The 18,064-nt window shown below is 42.2% G+C and overlaps 1 protein-coding gene across 7 annotated transcripts in view; it reads right to left on the reverse strand.

Annotated features, from left to right (window-relative positions):
• Nucleotides 1–1,589: 1,589 nt before the first annotated feature.
• The window catches only part of LOC137413634 (cGMP-dependent protein kinase 2-like), a 129,507-nt gene continuing 113,032 nt past the window's right edge, over nt 1,590–18,064 (reverse strand). For all 7 annotated transcript variants that reach the window (XM_068099066.2, XM_078773270.1, XM_078773269.1 and 4 more), the window contains 2 exons: nt 8,174–8,249; nt 1,590–2,388 (listed from right to left, as the gene is read on the reverse strand). In XM_068099066.2, the coding sequence (XP_067955167.2) occupies nt 2,302–2,388; nt 8,174–8,249 (163 nt within the window). In that variant the 3' untranslated portion in view covers nt 1,590–2,301. The remainder of the gene's footprint in view (nt 2,389–8,173; nt 8,250–18,064) is intronic.

Below are 18,064 nucleotides of genomic sequence, written 5' to 3' on the forward strand. Positions count from 1 at the left end.
CTGGAGGGTGGAGTGGGATTGAAGAGAGTGAGGGAGTTTGTTCCAGAGGTGGGAGAAAAGAGGAATGAAGGAGTGAAGGTGAGCAGAGAGTCTTGATTTTGGCAGTTTGACCATAAGAGGGATGCAGGCAGATCTTGTGCGACCTGTAGGAATATTTGCGGGACAGAGCCAAGAGAGAGCTGGGGGGGGGGGGGCAAGGCCAGAGAGGAGTCGGTAGAAGACGGAAAGACCACCAACCTGCCTGCGGTGAGTGAGTGAGAGGCCCTTGGAGTTAACTTCATCGTGGGAGATTCCAATGATTCTGAATGCGTTGGTTCACAATCTCTATTTTACCCATTAACTATTCCTAACCTTCATCTCTTTATCCTTTTCCTCCTCTTAATCCATTCACCTGTTTATTGTGTCCAATGCACTGTTGCCCCGCTGTCCCACTGTCTAATCATACCTCCATCTCCTTGCTCTTCCAAGAACTGCCATCTTGTAAAGAAAATAAATTGGAAAGTCTCATAGACATATGATGGTTGGCTTTAAAGATTTCCGTAAAACAGGTTTTTTATATTCTTTATACGCGAAATTCCTGATACGTGAAACACCCTGCAACCCATGCCTCCAGAAAACAGACTTTTTGGGACACCGACTGCATTTTCCATCCAATCATCATGTAACTTTGTTATAAATTTCTCCATGGGTAGGCACTCCTATGTTCAAAGTTTTGTGTAAATCGCTCAAAACAGTTGCGGAGGAAACGAATAAAGGTGAAAAAGTGATGGTGGAAGAAAAAATATATAAAGAGGGCCTAGGCCTACATTCCACAACATGGCCAAGGATGGTTTGGGATGGCTATTAGTATTATATCTGCCTCGTCACTGCCTATTGGGCTGGAAGGATGGTCGATAGGTACGCACACTCAACTCTGAGCTGTCTAGCCTGGGCTTGAATCACGACCCAGTCATCCCAGTGTTTCACAGGCCAGGTGATTCATCAATGTGTGTCATCCCTCAGATGGACGTTAAACTGGCATCCCGTCTGCCGACGTTAGTTGGTGGACGTTTTCAATCCCAGTGTCCTTTGTGAAGAGTAGGCAAGCCATTGCTGGCACACTGGTTCAGCTCCAAATTCTGGCCCTGACTTCCTGTTTCAGAGTGGCAACCCATCCAGGATTGTAAACCTAGCCATAGCAACTGTTTTGGCAGCACCGACGCTCAATATAGAGCATAGTTCATCATCGGATTTGCTTATTCTTCTGCGTATTCTTGATACACAGTTTCTTATTCTTCTTAAGTTGGCTCAAGGCTTTCAGGCCGAAGTCAGATGACATTGATCCTCAATTTCCAGTCCTCTCAGTCAAGCATTGATGTGTGTAGTTCCTCTGTCTCCAGGCCCAGATGCTGATGTCTACAGGTCTTTCAACATGTTGATGTCATTGGGAGCTGGTCTGCCTTGTTTTTGGCCTTTCAGGGTCTCACGATGATTTAATTTTCATGCGTTTACACTAAAGATGTAGTTGAAAAGGTTAAGGTTCACAAACAGCCAGTCAGGGGTGAAAACAAACTCTGTCCACCTTCCATGGCGGAGGTAAAAAGGCAAAGTAGAAGTTCAAAAGTTTTATTTTTATTACAAATTCGTTGTTATTATTGGGTAATTATTTTAACAGTATACACGCGTGTCGGAGTCTGCAAGCATTAAAGACAACAGGGCTCTTCAAGTCAGGAATGCAAACGGAACAAACGCAATAAGTGCTCAGCCCATTATGTTGTCTGGCTGATCAATGGAACACGCCATCATAAACAAAATACCATTCACGTGTGTGAAGCAAAGGCCCCATGGGCTGCTCTCACAAAGCACACATGAAAATTGCCTTTACATTTGGAAGTCAATCTTAATTTCCCCAATTAACCCTTTTTGCTCACATGTTGCAGTGTTGCCTTTTCTCTCTTCCTTTTCTCTCTCTCTTTCTCTCTCTCTCTCTGTCTGTCTCTGTCTGTCTGTCTCTGTCTGTCTGTCTTTCTCTGTCTGTCTTTCTCTGTCTGTCTTTCTCTCTCTCTCTCTCTCTCTTTGGTTATTATGTCCAACTATTGCTTAGCTGCCCTACAGTCTGCCCATACCCTACGCACCTTCCTCTTCCATCCGCTTTAATCTTGTAGAGGGTGAAAAAACGACTTTCAATCATTGCTCACATCAACCTGCAAAAATGATGTTATGGAATGCTGTTCAAACCTGCATTATTGGAATGGGTGATGTATATAATGATGACTGATTTTAACCTTCTCTCTATCCGTTCCATTGGCAGTCTGGCTGTATTTAAAGATGGTCGTCCAAGGCAGCACTCTCCTCTTCTCCATCGGCGCGATCCCCCAATAACCGTTGGAAGTTTGCATATGGCGCTCCCTGCACACAAAGACGAGTCATTTAGTATCTGGACAGTAATGCGAGATGTATCCACTTAAACACTTCACCATGGAGTGAAGCCTATACCTATTCAACTGTATGTGTGAAGGACAGGAAGAGGTTGTTGTTTTTTGGGGGGTTTTTTAATTTATTTTTTTACAAAATGGAGGTTCATGGAAGAGCAAGAACACAGAGGGTACAAGGAATGAACTGACAGCAGGGCAACAGGTGAACACAACCAGCAAGGGAATGAATGAACAGGAAAAAGAGGAGAGAGGGAAGAAGGAATCAGGCAACACATTAATCTACAAATACGAATGTTGGTTATGGTATGATTAATGGGGGTATAAAAGAAAGTGGGGTAGGGATGGGGGATGACTTGACAGTCAAGACAAAACTGGCTACCAATGGACATCACATATCATGCTCATTCATTCTAGGGTTGGAATCCCGACCCGGCTTTAAGCTGTCATCCCGGTGTTTAGCAGGCAGCATGATTCATCAATGTGTGTGACGCCCCTTGGATGGAAGATTGGGCATCCTCTCTGCCAGCATTAGTGGATGTTAAAGATCCCATATTGTCCTTCATGAATTGCCAGATTCGACGAGCAATCGCTAGGATCCTGATAGCTACTGCCACCAAGACCCACGACCCTGAACGGTGATGGTAACCGCAGTCATTTGTTGTATACGAAAGAAGAAAAAGATTAATGGTAACGTGCACAAACTAACAAGGAAGTGTAGACCCAGATTAATTGCAGGATATCATCCTCCTACACTGCACATCAATGATGATGATGATGATTATAAAGCAGGTGATTACGACGGAATTTGATTGGGACGTTTAAGATAATGAAGCGTGTGGACAAGATAGGTGAAGTGGGGTTTTTCAGCAGAGTGGACAATGCTAGGACCAGGGACCATTGCTTGAGGGTAAAGAAAGTCCCATGAGGATTTTGTCAGGACTTGTAGGTAGCTGCTGTGTGGATGGGTGATGGAGACTGGGTTTGGTGCAGCGCAGACTTGATGGGCCGAATCAGGAGTGTTGATCGCTTTTGAAAAGTGGGGGGTGGGGGGACATTTTCTGGTAAAACGATTTTGTTTTGATGATTCGGCTATGAAGAAGATGATTATGTTTTTTTGTCATTTTCATGAATTTGTATAATCACATAAATAGTGACCAATTTGAAATCTGATATCAAATTTAAAATTGAATGGACAATATATCAGGAAGTTGGAAGACTTCCTACGTAGGAATGACATACAGTTGTTCGAAAAATAAAATCTACCGAGATACAAACTTGTAAACCTATAAAAGTACGAACCAATCAGTCATCTGTAGAGGATTTCACATCAAACTAGAACGGCACTCAGTAGAGAGCATACCTCCGCCTGGTTGGCCATATCACTCAATGGTGAAGAATCACTTAAATAATTAAATAATTCTCATATCCGAATCCATATTCAGATCTTCACCAAAATCGAATCGAATCGTACTTCTCAGTCACCCAACCGATCCACCAAGTTTCGTCCAAATCCGTCCACAACTTTTTGAGATATCCTGCTCCCAATGGTGAAGAATCACTTTTCAAATGCTAGTAGCCGGATCCGAATCCGGATCTTCACCAAAATCTAATCATTTTGTCGGTGTCACATACGCTACCTCTCTGCCAAATTTCGTCCGAATCCATCCACAACTTTTTGAGATATTTTGTTCACAAACGGAGAAACGGACAGACAAACTGACAGGGGTGAAAACATACCCTCCATCCACCTTTGGTGGTGGAGGTAATAACACTCATTAACCCTTTGTGTGTTTTTTTCTTCAAAATTTTCATTTAAAAAAAACACCTTTTTTTTTTGGTCGTTTTCAAAAAAAAAAAAAAATTCATCTTGTGACAAATCTGCGACAGAAGCACACAAAGGATCTGGACAGCATCGGACAGCATCGTTGAACTGGACAGCATCGCTGAACTGGACAGCATCGCTGAACTACAAAATTTACAGAACAAAAATGTCCTGTTTGTAATTCTTCTTTTCAGACAGTAACTCAACATTGGTTTAAGCTCAGTACTTTGTTAAAACGCGAATCTACTGCAATTTACAGTAGGAAGGTGCACGACACCTCAATTTTTTCATAACTTTAAAGGATACCATGCAAAGTAGGTGAACCTGCATATTTACACATTGGGCAATGAAGTGCCAAGAGGGGTGGGCGGGACAACGGCTGTCAATCAATCAGTCTGATGGGGGCGGGGCCACAAAACAAATTTGACCATATGTACTAATTGGAATGCTGGATCATCTATACAGTATGTACAGTGCTGTAGCATTACAATGTGAGTACGTCTATACAGTTTGGACTACAACATTTATGAACTAGAACGGCACTCAGTAGAGCACATACCTACACCAGGCTGAACAGTTTATGTTTTGTATCCCACTCATGGGTCGGATCTGGATTCGGACCTGAACCAAAATATAATCGGCTTGTTCTTGTCACCTAAACAACTCGTCCAACAAGTTTAGTCATAACCCGTCCATAACTTTTTTAATATCATGTTATACTGTATATCGCTTTTTGCCCGATCTCTCAATGGTGAAGAATAACTTAAAAATTAAATAAATCTCGTATCCGAATCCATATTCATATCTTCACCAAAAATCGAATCGATTCTTCATTGTCACACACACAATCTGTCCACCAAGTTTCTTCCAAATTCGTCCACAACTTTTTGAGACATCCTGCTGTATATCATTTTTGGCGCTGTCTCCCAATGGTGAAGAATCACTTTAAAAATTCGACTAGCCAGATCCGAATTCGGATTTTCACCAAATTCTAATCATTTCGTCCTTGCCACATACACTACCTCTCCGCCAAATTTCGTCCAAATCCGTGCACAACTTTTTGAGATATCTTGTTCACAGACAGACAGAGAGATGAAAGATCACTCATAGAGCGACCTGATATGCAAATCGTCTGACCTTTTGGCCAGTGTTGATCTCAAAAATAGTTGGTGGTTGAATTCAGTTCGCTGCTACGAAAATCCTATTCAAATTTCAAGTCAATCAGATGAAAATTGAGGATATTAGAAATGTGAAATGGTTATTGACTTTTGGCCTATGTTGACCTTTTGGCCTATCCTGAACTCAACGATGGTTGGTGGTTAAATTCAGTTGGCTGATATGAAAATCCCATTCAAACTACAAGTCAATCGGGTAAAAATTGAGGATTTTAGAAATTCGAAAAAAGTGGTTGACCTTTGGCCTATGTTGACCTTATGACCAATGTTGATCTCAAAAATCGTTAGTGGTTGGTTTCAATAAGCTGATATGCAAATCCTATTCAAATTTCAAGTCAATCAGATGAAAATTGAGGATATTAGAAATGTGAAATGGTTATTGACTTTTGGCCTATGTTGACCTTTTGGCCTATCCTGAACTCAACGATGGTTGGTGGTTAAATTCAGTTGGCTGATATGAAAATCCCATTCAAACTACAAGTCAATCGGGTAAAAATTTAGGATTTTGGAAATTCGAAAAAAGTGGTTGACCTTTGGCCTATGTTGACCTTATGACCAATGTTGATCTCAAAAATCGTTAGTGGTTGGTTTCAATAAGCTGATATGCAAATCCTATTCAGATTTCAAGTCAATCGGATGAAAATTTAGGATTTTAGAATTTTGAAAAAGTTGATATTTTGGCCTATGTTGACCTTTTGGCCTATGTAGAATTCAAAAATAATTGGTGGTTGAATTCAGTTAGCTGATATGTAAATCCTATTCAAATTTCAAGTCAATCGGATGAAAATTGAGAATTTTAGATATTTGAAAAAAGTGGTTGACCTATGGCCTATGTTGACCTTGTGACCTATTGTGACCTCAAAAATAGTTGTTGCTTGAATTCAGTTAACTGATATGAAAATCATATTCAAATTTCAAGTCAATCGGATGAAAATTGTGAATTTTAGGAGTTTGAAAAAAAGTGGTTGACATTTGGCCTATGTTGACCTTTTGACTTTTTGACCTCAAAAATATTATGTCGGGGGGTAAAGGAATATCTAGGGCCAGGTAGATCTGTATAGGTAGGTATCCGACTGTCGCGATAGGGAATCTACCTGTAATAAGTTCTGTGTTTTTAGGCGGTTTTTCGGGGTAAGTGTATACCTGTGAACATACAAGGATGTTCGTGTGTTAAATAGTTGTAGGGACTAAGATAAACCCCTGTGTGTCAGACCTGGTAATCATTCCTTTGTCCCTTATGGCAACGCAGAAATATAAACACTTAAACCGCTCACTTGGACTTGCCTACAGGTCACAATTTTAAACCGATCTTCATGAAACTTCGCCAAATGGTAGTGTTCATGGTCCGACAAAATCCTATATATTTTTGAGGTCTAAAGGTCAAAAGGTCAACAAAGGCAAAGGTCAACAATCTTTTCAAATTTCTAAAATCCAAAATTTTTATCCGATCGACTTGAAATTTGAATAGGATTTTTATATCAGTTAAATGAATTCAACCAACAACTATTTTTGAGGTCAACATAGGTTACAAGGTCAAGAAAGGCCAATGGTCAACCACTTTTTTCAGATTTCTAAAATCCTCAATTTTCATCCGATTGACTTGAAATTTGAATAGGATTTACATATCGCACAACTGAATTCAACACCAACTATTTTTGAGATCAACATAGGTCACAAGGTCAACATAGGCCAAAGGTCAACCGCTTTCTCAAATTTCTAAAATCCTCAATTTTCATCCGATTGACTTGAAATTTGAATGGGATTTTCATGTCAGCAAGCTGAATTCAACCACCAACTATTTTTGAGATCAATATAGACCAAAATGTTAACATAGGCCAAAGGTCAACCACTTCTTACAAATCACTAAAATCCCCAATTTTCATCCGATTGACTTCAAATCTGAATAGAATTTGCATATCAGCTTACTGAAATTCACCACCAACTATTTTTGAGGTCAACATAGGCCAAAAGGTCAACATAGGCCAAAAGGTCAACATAGGCCAAAAGGTCAACATAGGCCAAATTTCTAAAATTGTCAATTTTCATCCAATTACCTTAAACTTTGAAGACGATTTGCATATCAGGTCACTGAATTCAACCACCAATTATTTTTGAGGTCAAAAAGATGCTTTACTGAGTGCCATTCTACTTTGTTCTCTTTTGCCAAGTGTCACTCTATGAGTGATTTTTCATTTATTTATTTTTGTCTGTGGGTGATCAGGATATCTTAAAAAGTTGGTGACAGATTTTTTACGAAATTTGGTGGAGAGGTTTGGTATGTCACAAGGACGAAATGATTTAGATTTTGGTGAAGATCCGGATGCATATCTGGATTCGAGAATTTTAAAGTGATTCTTCACCATTGAGAGATAGGGCGAAAAACGATATGTAGCATGATATTTCAAAAAGTTGTGGATGACTTGTGACAAAACTTGGTGTATGAGTTTGATAGGTGACAAGAACAAGCCGATTATATTTTTGATTCAAGTCCGAATCCAGATCTGGAATGTCAGTGGGACACAAAATGTAAATTGTCCAGCCTGGCGGAGGTATGCGGTCTACCGAGTGGCGTTCTAATTTATTTTGCACTACAAAGGAGATTGTTCCACCAGGCCTGTGAAAGATTGTGCATCAAAGGCATGAAATCAGACTCATTTTACGATATACACTGAACATACAGAATGGTTCTGAAAGTGCAAGGAGGTTTTATGAAGGGAAATCGTCGTGTGTTCTGATATGATTGTGTTGCTTGAAATACTCACCCTGCGCACAAAGCGTAATGTGGGAGCAACAAGTTGGCCTTGCTTCAGCTTGGACCAGTCGATGTCTCTGAACCAGCTGTTGATGTGGTTAGTCGGGGTGGGTGAGAGAAAAGTAATTGCTATCGTGAGGATTTCTCGAACCACCTGTCAATCCATGCCATGGTCGGAATTGTGTAACACCATTGGGCAACGGTCAAGTACACCGTACCTTTCTCAAAGAATGTTGAGAATTTATTGACAATAATTTGTGTTTATGCAACATTCTGATACAAAATAAGATCACTCTCCTATATTTAAATTATTACTCGGTTAAATTAATTTTAAGATTTGGAAAAACCAGGGAGGCAAATGCCCCCTTGCCTTTCTGTCTGGACCTATAAGTGCATATAATATACGAGTACATGGAGCGTTCAACAAGGTACTAGCAAACAGATACTCACAATAGTCGAGAGACATCGAGCTTTTATATCTTTCATTGTATAAGTGTATATGATTAGTAAGAAAAAAGTATTTTCTCACAAATTATATTCACCTCCGCCAACGAAGGTGGATGGAGGTTACATTTTCATAACATAACCTGTTTGTCTGTCTGTCTGTGGGCAGGATATCTCAAAAGGTTATCGACGGATTCGGACAAAACTTATCAGTAAACATATATCCAGCCTATCAGTGCACTCCAATACGTAAACGGTTCAGTCTGGTACAGATATGCGTTCTGCCGAGTCTATTCTAGTTACTTATGAGTTGAAGATATAAAAGTTTGTTACCTCTTTGCACTTATGAGTATCTCTTTAGCACATACGTCAAATGAGACTACAAGGAACTTGTAACTTGTGCAATACATTAATAAATACAAGGAACTTGTGCACAGGAGGAGGCCATTTGGCCCATCATGCCATGCTTTATCCACAACCAATAAATTAAATATATCAGTTTTATCTACTTAATTTCGCTGGGTGGGGAGAGGAGGAGCTGGAAGGAAAGAACTCCATGCATTAACTTCTCTAACACAAAAAGCATTCACATTGTGATCCAAGAATGAAACTTGGCAGTGATGTTCTTAAATAGATACCGGTACTCTTTATATTCAGGTTGTTAAAATTTTCATTTTATCTTAATAAGGTATATTGGAAAATTTTAACGACCTCTTATAGATAATATTTAAAGAATTTGGAAATCGGATCAATGAATTGGTTCACCAATCAAAAGCTAGAAGATGATTATTTTTTTAGATCTAAAGCTCGAAGTTCAAGGCTGCATAAAATCATCAATTTTCATTTTGTATATTTTTCTAAACTGTTTTCGTTATTTTGACCATAAGGAAGAAGAAGATGTTTGAATACAAACGGACGCGGATGGGCTTTGCATTTTCAGATTCTTTCTGGTTTTGTATTGATACTATTGTGTCCTAAATTCAATATAAAAGGTTTACTGTACATTATAGCAATTTTGGTGGCCATTTTGATGGCCACCATGTTCAATTTCGAGTTTACCAATCGACTGGATATAAAGAGTATCTACATAAGAACATACCTGCCAAATTTCATGTTTGTACCACAATGTGAACAGTTCGCCCTAATAATGGGTGTTAGCCGCCTCGCTATTGGTCCCATCACATGCCCATTCTGCTGAAAAAACTCTTCTGCATTTATTTTGTCTATATCCTTCATTATCTGAAAATGATACAAGCAAATAAAATTAACAGACACAGGAAGAAGGCATTCAGCCATTGCACACTCCAATACGCATGCACAGAGCAAGACAAAGGTTTAGAGCAGAAGGAAATTTAAGAAAAATAATTCAGATAAGATGTTGGATCACACGCAAAAGCAAGAAAGCATAGCGTTTTTAAGAGCAGATTGGGTGCATCAATTTATTATGTACACACTGTGAGTGGGGAACTGAGTTGGGCATGAGTGGGTTGGGGTAGGGAGATGCAAAATGAGACAAGCGTTATGCCTAGGTCCCCTGTCGGTGAAGTGATGTGAGTTGACAAAGTGGAAGACGCAAGGCGGCCATCTTGAATTTTGACGTGACGACCCAATTTTCAATAGCGTTCTCCCTTATGCGTAGATACACCCACACACCAGATTAGAAGTTAGTAGTTCGTTTATTTTTCAAGATATTTCGCTCACAAGGTTCAGACATATATATGGTGGTGGCCATCTTGGATTTTGACGTGGCGACCCAATTTTCAATAGCGTTCTTCCTTATGCCTAGATACACCCACACACCAGATTAGAAGTTAGTAGTTCGCTTATTTTTCAAGATATTTCGCTCACAAGGTTCAGACATATATATGGTGGTGGCCATCTTGGATTTTGACGTGGCGACCCAATTTTCAATAGCGTTCTTCCTTATGCCTAGATACATCCACACACCAGATTAGAAGTTAGCAGTTCGCTTATTTTTCAAGATATTTTGCTCACAAGGTTCAGACATATATATGGTGGCGGCCATCTTGGATTTTGACGTGGCGACCCAATTTTCAATAGCATTCTTCCTTATGCCTAGATACACCCACACACCAGATTAGACGTTGGTACTTCGCTTATTTTTCAAGATATTCCGCTCACAAGGTTCAGACATACATGGCGTCAGACATACATGGCGGCGGCCATCTTGGATTTTGACGTGGGTTGTACCCACACACCAAATTAGAATTCGGTCCTTCGCATATGCACGCATGCACGCACGTTCACATGCACGCCCGCACGGACGCACACACGGACGGAGGGGAAAACTATAGTCCCCCTTTCGCTCCGCGGTGTGACGGGGGACAAAAAGGAAGATAAGGACGATTAAGAGGAAATAAAATAGGGTCTCTATTGTGATACAAGAGTCTAACCTAAATTGTGATACAAGGGTCTAACCTAAATAGGGTCTAACCCTAACCCTAACAACCCTAACCCAAACAACAACCCTAACCCCAACCCTAATCCTAAAATCCCTAACCCTAACAACCCCCTCACTTCTCCACTCCTAAGCTCCCCCCTCACACCTCTCCTCACACCTCCCCTTCCAAACTCCTCCCTCACACCTCTCCTCCTAAACTCCCCCCTCTCCTCCTAAATTCCCCCCTCACCCCTCCCTTTCAATTCTCCCTCCTCACTCCTCTCCTCCTAAACTCCCCCCTCCTAACCGAGTGGATAATTTCCTTCACACACCTTTACTTCTTCACTCATGGCACTACATACCTTATTCCTGTATCTTCTCCCAAACAATTCTTCTCTCCCCACTTATCCAACATTCCATAACCCAAACCCCAATCGTAACGACTGTTGGATAAGTGGGGAGAAAATAATTGTTTGGGAGAAGATACAGGAAGAAGGTATGTAGTGCCAGGAGTGAAGAAGTAGGTGCGTGAGCAAACGAGTGTCTGGGACATTTTAAAGTCTGGGACATGTCTGGGCCATTTGTGTGAACATTTTAAAGTGTTGATCGAGTGTGTTTTCACGTTAGCCATTCCTGGCTTTCAGTACAAGTCAGGAAGGTTGGTAAACAAGCACGACAAGAGAGTTTGATCCTGTGTGCCCACTGATCTGCCCACTCAAACCAGTTATCTGCACATCCTTCAATTACATCCTCCTTAAGATCATTTGAACCATTGCCCTGATCTCACCAGATTGTTCCACAAACTAATCACGATGTGTGAAACGTCTCCAATTTATAAGCTTTCCTCTCCCATTTAGTTAAGCGTTTAACGGTTTCCTTTGTTTACCGATTTAAAAACGATTTGAATGAATCATCTCGGAACAATGACGTGTTAACGGACAGTATTAAATGATGATCTTCCCTTGCTGTGGGTGGAATTATAAACAAAGAACGTGACTTCTCAAGCTCAGGTTCCAAACAACCTGCTCATTTGCCATCAAGGATAATGCCCTGTCAAGTAGGCCTCAACGCGCACCACCTAGTTCGTGACTAGTTTTCACACCAAGGTCTATTTAGGATCTCGGCGCCACAATACCAGTTGTATCAATCCGAGTACATTTCAAATCCGTGAACAATAATATACACCAAAAATTATTATTCTCCTTTTGAAAACATTCGTTCTCTCTAGCCAGGGACCTTGTGGAGGACACTCATAGTCTGGTGATGGATGCGATTGCTTCCCACACTGGAATTTTCCTTTTGAGATGTAAACTGGGGAGGCAATTGATTTGGAATGAAGGGGCTAGTTTTCTAGTACTACTACTTCTTCTTTACCGCTTCTTTACAACCGATTATTACCGCTTTCTTGTAAGGTTGGTTGGGTAACGTTATTGCCCTAAGCCTTTCATGAACTTGCTGGCCAGATCTGACGTTCAACTGAAGGTGGCAGGAATTTGTAACTTGTTCAGGATTCCTTGCCTACTCGTCGATTCTTCTGGTGGACCTTTAACGTCCACCAACTAAGGCTGTCAGATGGGACGACACACTTTGTGATGCAACACCCAGTCTGGGAAGCACCAATCTGAATTTATTTTTGTATACATAGTCGAGGCCCTGGAAGAGCCAGTACAACTACACTGAAGGGATCGCAATGCAACATGAAAAAGGGAGAGAGAGAGAGAGAGAGAGAGAGAGAGAGAGAGAGAGAGAGAGAGGAGGGGACCCACCAGCAGCAAAGCCAAAGGCTAAGACAGAGGGAGGTGGACAAACAATAGGTGTGGGGAGGAATGGGGGTAGAAGAGGATGCATGTGGTGTACAAGATGGATACATAAGGAAACTCACATGAGGGGAAACTGGAAATTTGAAAGGAGGGATTGGCGTGGGGTTGGAGAGGGGTTAACGAAGGTAGAAAAGAACATCGTTTTGGATGGGGGATGCTCTAAGATCATGGCGAACAGCCGTCTTGAAGACCTGGAGGGAAGAATGACATTGAAGAGAGCATGGAAGTTGGATCCATATGCGAGAAAAAGAGGAACATATGATTGGAGCTGAGCAGTGATCCTGGATGTAGGTAGTTTCACCAGAAGCGAGTTGATGGTGGACCATGTGTGCCCTGTAGAAAAATGGCGGGGTGTGACAAAGTAAGAAAAGAGCATAGACAAAGCATGAAAACAGCAAAGGGACAAAGCATGGAAAGAGAAGAGGGACAAAGCATGGAAATAGCAGAGGGACAACGCATGGAAATAGCAAAGGGACAAAGCATGGAATTAGCAAAGGGACAAAGCATGGAAATAGCAGAGGGACAACGCATGGAAATAGCAAAGGAACAAACCATGGAAAGAGCAGAGGGACAACGCATGGAAATAGCAAAGGAACAAAGCATGGAAAGCGCAGAGGGACAAAGCATGGAAATAGCAGAGGGACAACGCATGGAAATAGCAGAGGGACAAAGCATGGAAATAGCAAAGGGACAAAGCATGGAAATAGCAGAGGGACAACGCATGGAAATAGCAAAGGAACAAAGCATGGAAAGCGCAGAGGGACAATGCATGGAAATAGCAAAGGGCAACGCATGGAAATAGCAAAGGAACAAAGCATGGAAAGCGCAGAGGGACAAAGCATGGAAATAGCAGAGGGACAACGCATGGAAATAGCAGAGGAACAAAGCATGGAAATAGCAAAGGGACAAAGCATGGAAATAGCAGAGGGACAACGCATGGAAATAGCAAAGGAACAAAGCATGGAAAGTGCAGAGGAACAATGCATGGAAATAGCAGAGGGACAACGCATGGAAATAGCAAAGGGACAAAGCATGGAAATAGCAAAGGGACAAAGCATGGAAATAGCAGAGGGACAACGCATGGAAATAGCAAAGGAACAAAGCATGGAAAGAGCAGCGGGACAACGCATGGAAATAGCAAAGGAACAAAGCATGGAAAGCGCAGAGGGACAATGCATGGAAATAGCAAAGGGACAAAGCATGGAAATAGCAGAGGGACAAAGCATGGAAATAGCAAAGGGACAAAGCATGGAAATAGGAAAGGGACAAAGCATGGAAATAGCAGAGGGACAAAGCATGGAAATAGCAAAGGAACAAAGCATGGAAAGCGCAGAGGGACAATGCATGGAAATAGCAGAGGGACAAAGCATGGAAATAGCAAAGGAACAAAGCATGGAAAGCGCAGAGGGACAATGCATGGAAATAGCAGAGGGACAACGCATGGAAATAGCAAAGGGACAAAGCATGGAAATAGCAGAGGGACAAAGCATGGAAATAGCAAAGGGACAAAGCATGGAAATAGCAGAGGGACAAAGCATGGAAATAGGAAAGGGACAAAGCATGGAAATAGCAAAGGAACAAAGCATGGAAAGAGCAGAGGGACAAAGCATGGAAAGAGCAGAGGGACAACGCATGGAAATAGCAGGGGGACAACGCATGGAAATAGCAGAGGGACAACGCATGGAAATAGCAAAGGGACAAAGCATGGAAAGAGCAGAGGGACAAAGCATGGAAAGAGCAGAGGGACAACGCATGGAAATAGCAAAGGGACAAAGCATGGAAATAGCAAAGGGACAAAGCATGGAAAGAGCAGAGGGACAAAGCATGGAAAGAGCAGAGGGACAACGCATGGAAATAGCAAAGGGACAAAGCATGGAAAGAGCAGAGGGACAAAGCATGGAAATAGCAGAGGGACAAAGCATGGAAAGAGCAGAGGGACAAAGCATGGAAAGAGCAGAGGGACAACGCATGGAAATAGCAAAGGGACAAAGCATGGAAATAGCAGAGGGACAAAGCATGGAAATAGCAAAGGGACAAAGCATGGAAATAGCAGAGGGACAAAGCATGGAAAGAGCAGAGGGACAAAGCATGGAAAGAGCAGAGGGACAAAGCATGGAAATAGCAGAGGGACAAAGCATGGAAAGAGCAGAGGGACAATGCATGGAAATAGCAGAGGGACAACGCATGGAAATAGCAAAGGGACAAATCATGGAAATAGCAGAGGGACAAAGCATGGAAATAGCAAAGGGACAAAGCATGGAAATAGCAGAGGGACAAAGCATGGAAATAGGAAAGGGTCAAAGCATGGAAATAGCAAAGGAACAAAGCATGGAAAGAGCAGAGGGACAACGCATGGAAATAGCAGGGGGACAACGCATGGAAATAGCAGAGGGACAACAACACAACAACATGCATTTTAAGACCATGTTCCCTGCTAGAGCGGGGGTTAGCCTTGCGGTCCCCATGACAATCTTCTCCATTTTGCCCTATTTTCTGCATCTCTCCTTGTTAACCCCCTTGCCCGCATTTCTTCTTCCACCATCTTTAGCCAAGTCTTTCTCGGTCTTCCCCGTCCTCTACTTCCTTCTACATTAACTTCCATCACTCTTCTCAACCAGTCACTTTCATCCTTCCTCAATACATGACCAAACCATTTCAACCTGTTCCTCTTCACAGCATCAATCACAGGCAATATTCCCATCATCTTTCGCAATTCATCATTTGTCTTCCTCTCTCTCAACGATACTCCGCACATCCATCGAACCATTCGCATTTCCACCCTTTCCAGCCTTCGTTGCTGCTCTACGTTCATTACCCATGTCTCGCTCCCATAAATCATAACACTTCTCACACATGCAGCATACACCTTTCCCTTCAGCTTCAGCGACACTCTCCTCCTCATCAGCACGCCACTCAGTTCCCGAAACTTCTTCCATGCACATCTCACTCGAGCAACCGTTGCCGAGTCTGATCCACCTTCTCCATTCAGCATGTCTCCGAGGTAGCAAAATGTTTTCACACCTTCCAGCTTCACGCCGTCTCCAAGATCCAACTCAACATTTCCTCCATCTGCAGCTCCCTCTGTGCACACCTTACATTTGAATGTAGCTGCCACACTGGTTAATGACCCTCTCAGACCACTACATTTTTGATGAACCCACTCAGCACACATTGTACATTGAATGGAGTTCACTCCGACACCCTTCCTGCACACAGCACACGGCCACTTCCCAGTTCTTTCCACCTCACCACATGCTTTACCACTTGCCATCACCTTTGTCTTTCCGATATTCACCTTCAAAGGGACAGAAAGGACAGAAAGGGACAAAGCATGGAAATAGCAAAGGAACAAAGCATGGAAAGAGCAAAGGGACAAAGCATGGAAAGAGCAAAGGGACAAAGCATGGAAATAGCAGAGGGTTTTGTATTTGAGTCGGAAATGGAAACTAGACTAGACAGCTCAAGTGTAAATGTGATACCTCTGCATGCTTTTTCCAAGAGTGCTTTGCAATGAAAGGTGTGACTTCTAAATGTAGGGGTCATACACATATTATGTATGCAAATTTTGTGATTTTCAACACCCTCAGGTACATCTCATTATTTCCCCCTTCTCTCTTTCCCTTTTATCCCATCTCCTCATCACCTTCCTTACACTTTTCAAAACATTCTCCCGGAAGCTTTCGCTACGCTCCCTTATAATCACCTTATTGCTTTCCTTCCATTTTTTCTCAATTATGAGTTTATTTGTACTATTTCTCCTCAAACCCCTTGTGTTTGTGAATGGTGCTTAGAGGACCTGGAAATACATTCCTTTTTTTTTTTCAACAACCTCTGACTTTGTTGTCATCTCCATCAACATATCTTGCTTATTTTCCATACTTTACAAAATCCAAACATGCTTATACAAGGAAGTGTTCTCTAAACATTCTCCTTGTCCACTATTAAAATAAGTAAAACATGCCCTTTCATCCCTCATTTCACTTTTCTCTGTCATGTTAACTTATCACACAACAATCTACATTTGCCAACCAGCTGCAGAAATATATCAGCCTTGGCAAAAAGTGCCAAATCATTTAACTTAGGAAAAGGAAGTGCGGCCATTGCTGCACACCTCAAATATCAGTTTGTCTATACTGATACTAAATTTGTTTATAATTGTTACATATTTATGTGAATGTATGTGAATTACCATTCAGGTCTTTGCTTATCCATGTGTAGTAAATTAAGGGTTGTTGTGGTTGGAGGGTCAGGAGCCCTTCTGAAAAAGTGTCCGGAAACGGAAGTGACCGGAAACGGAAGAAGGAAAAGACACGAGGAAGAAAAACGACGAGTATTCTTCTTCCTCGCCCCGCTCCGACGAAAGGTGGGATTGATATTGAGCCGTGTGGAAAAGCGGCGTTCCCGAGCCCGTCTGGCGAGAGGAGTTACCGGGACGGATACCTGCCCGGTGGACGTCAAACTGTCGTGTGGCCGTGCACCGACCCAGCGTCTGGCACCGTTCGCGACACCGTCTAAAAAGACGCGTACGGGTCGCACGTTGGGGCCTAACACGCGTTGCAAGCGGCGTGGGGCTTTTGGCGTGCTTTACCGTACCCGCTTCGCGTGGCCACGAGGGGCTACAGCCGTGGTGCCTGGTACGATACCTGCCAGGTGGAAACACGTCCACCCGGGGTTCGTTCAACCGCCCGAGTGCAGCGACGCCGACCATCATCTTGGTCAGGAGGGGCCCAGAGACATTGTGCGGGATAGAGACCAAAAGGGGGTCGTGAGTACCAACGGGGACACCCCTATATAAGATGGCCATCTTAATCATATAGGGAATTGATTGTGGATTGGGAATTGTTGATGGTTGTGTGTTGCTGATTGCTCGGGGAATATATCCTTGATTGTATCATTGAAATTGTATGATATCCTTACCCTTGAAATATATCATTGCACATCAGTTTTCTCTTGGGTGGAATTCATAGGGATTGCGTTGCGAAAGCGCATATATAATACTACTTTCTGGCGAAGTTCCTCTCACGGTCCGGGGGTCACCGAGACCAGGTAGTCACCGAGGGGACCACGTAACAGAATTGGGGGCTCGTCCGGGATCTAAAATTGTATAAAATAATAAAATAATATTTTTATTAATTAAAATGTATTAATTAAGTAGTAATTGGAAAGCTTTTGGGGAAATTGGGGTAAAGTCTTGGGTGAAGGTTAACAGGTGTTAACGATAGTCACCATGGCGTTT

The sequence above is a fragment of the Myxine glutinosa genome, chromosome 2, assembly GCF_964187855.1.
Source record: "Myxine glutinosa chromosome 2, kmMyxGlut1.1, whole genome shotgun sequence".
In the NCBI taxonomy this organism is placed as follows: domain Eukaryota; kingdom Metazoa; phylum Chordata; class Myxini; order Myxiniformes; family Myxinidae; genus Myxine; species Myxine glutinosa.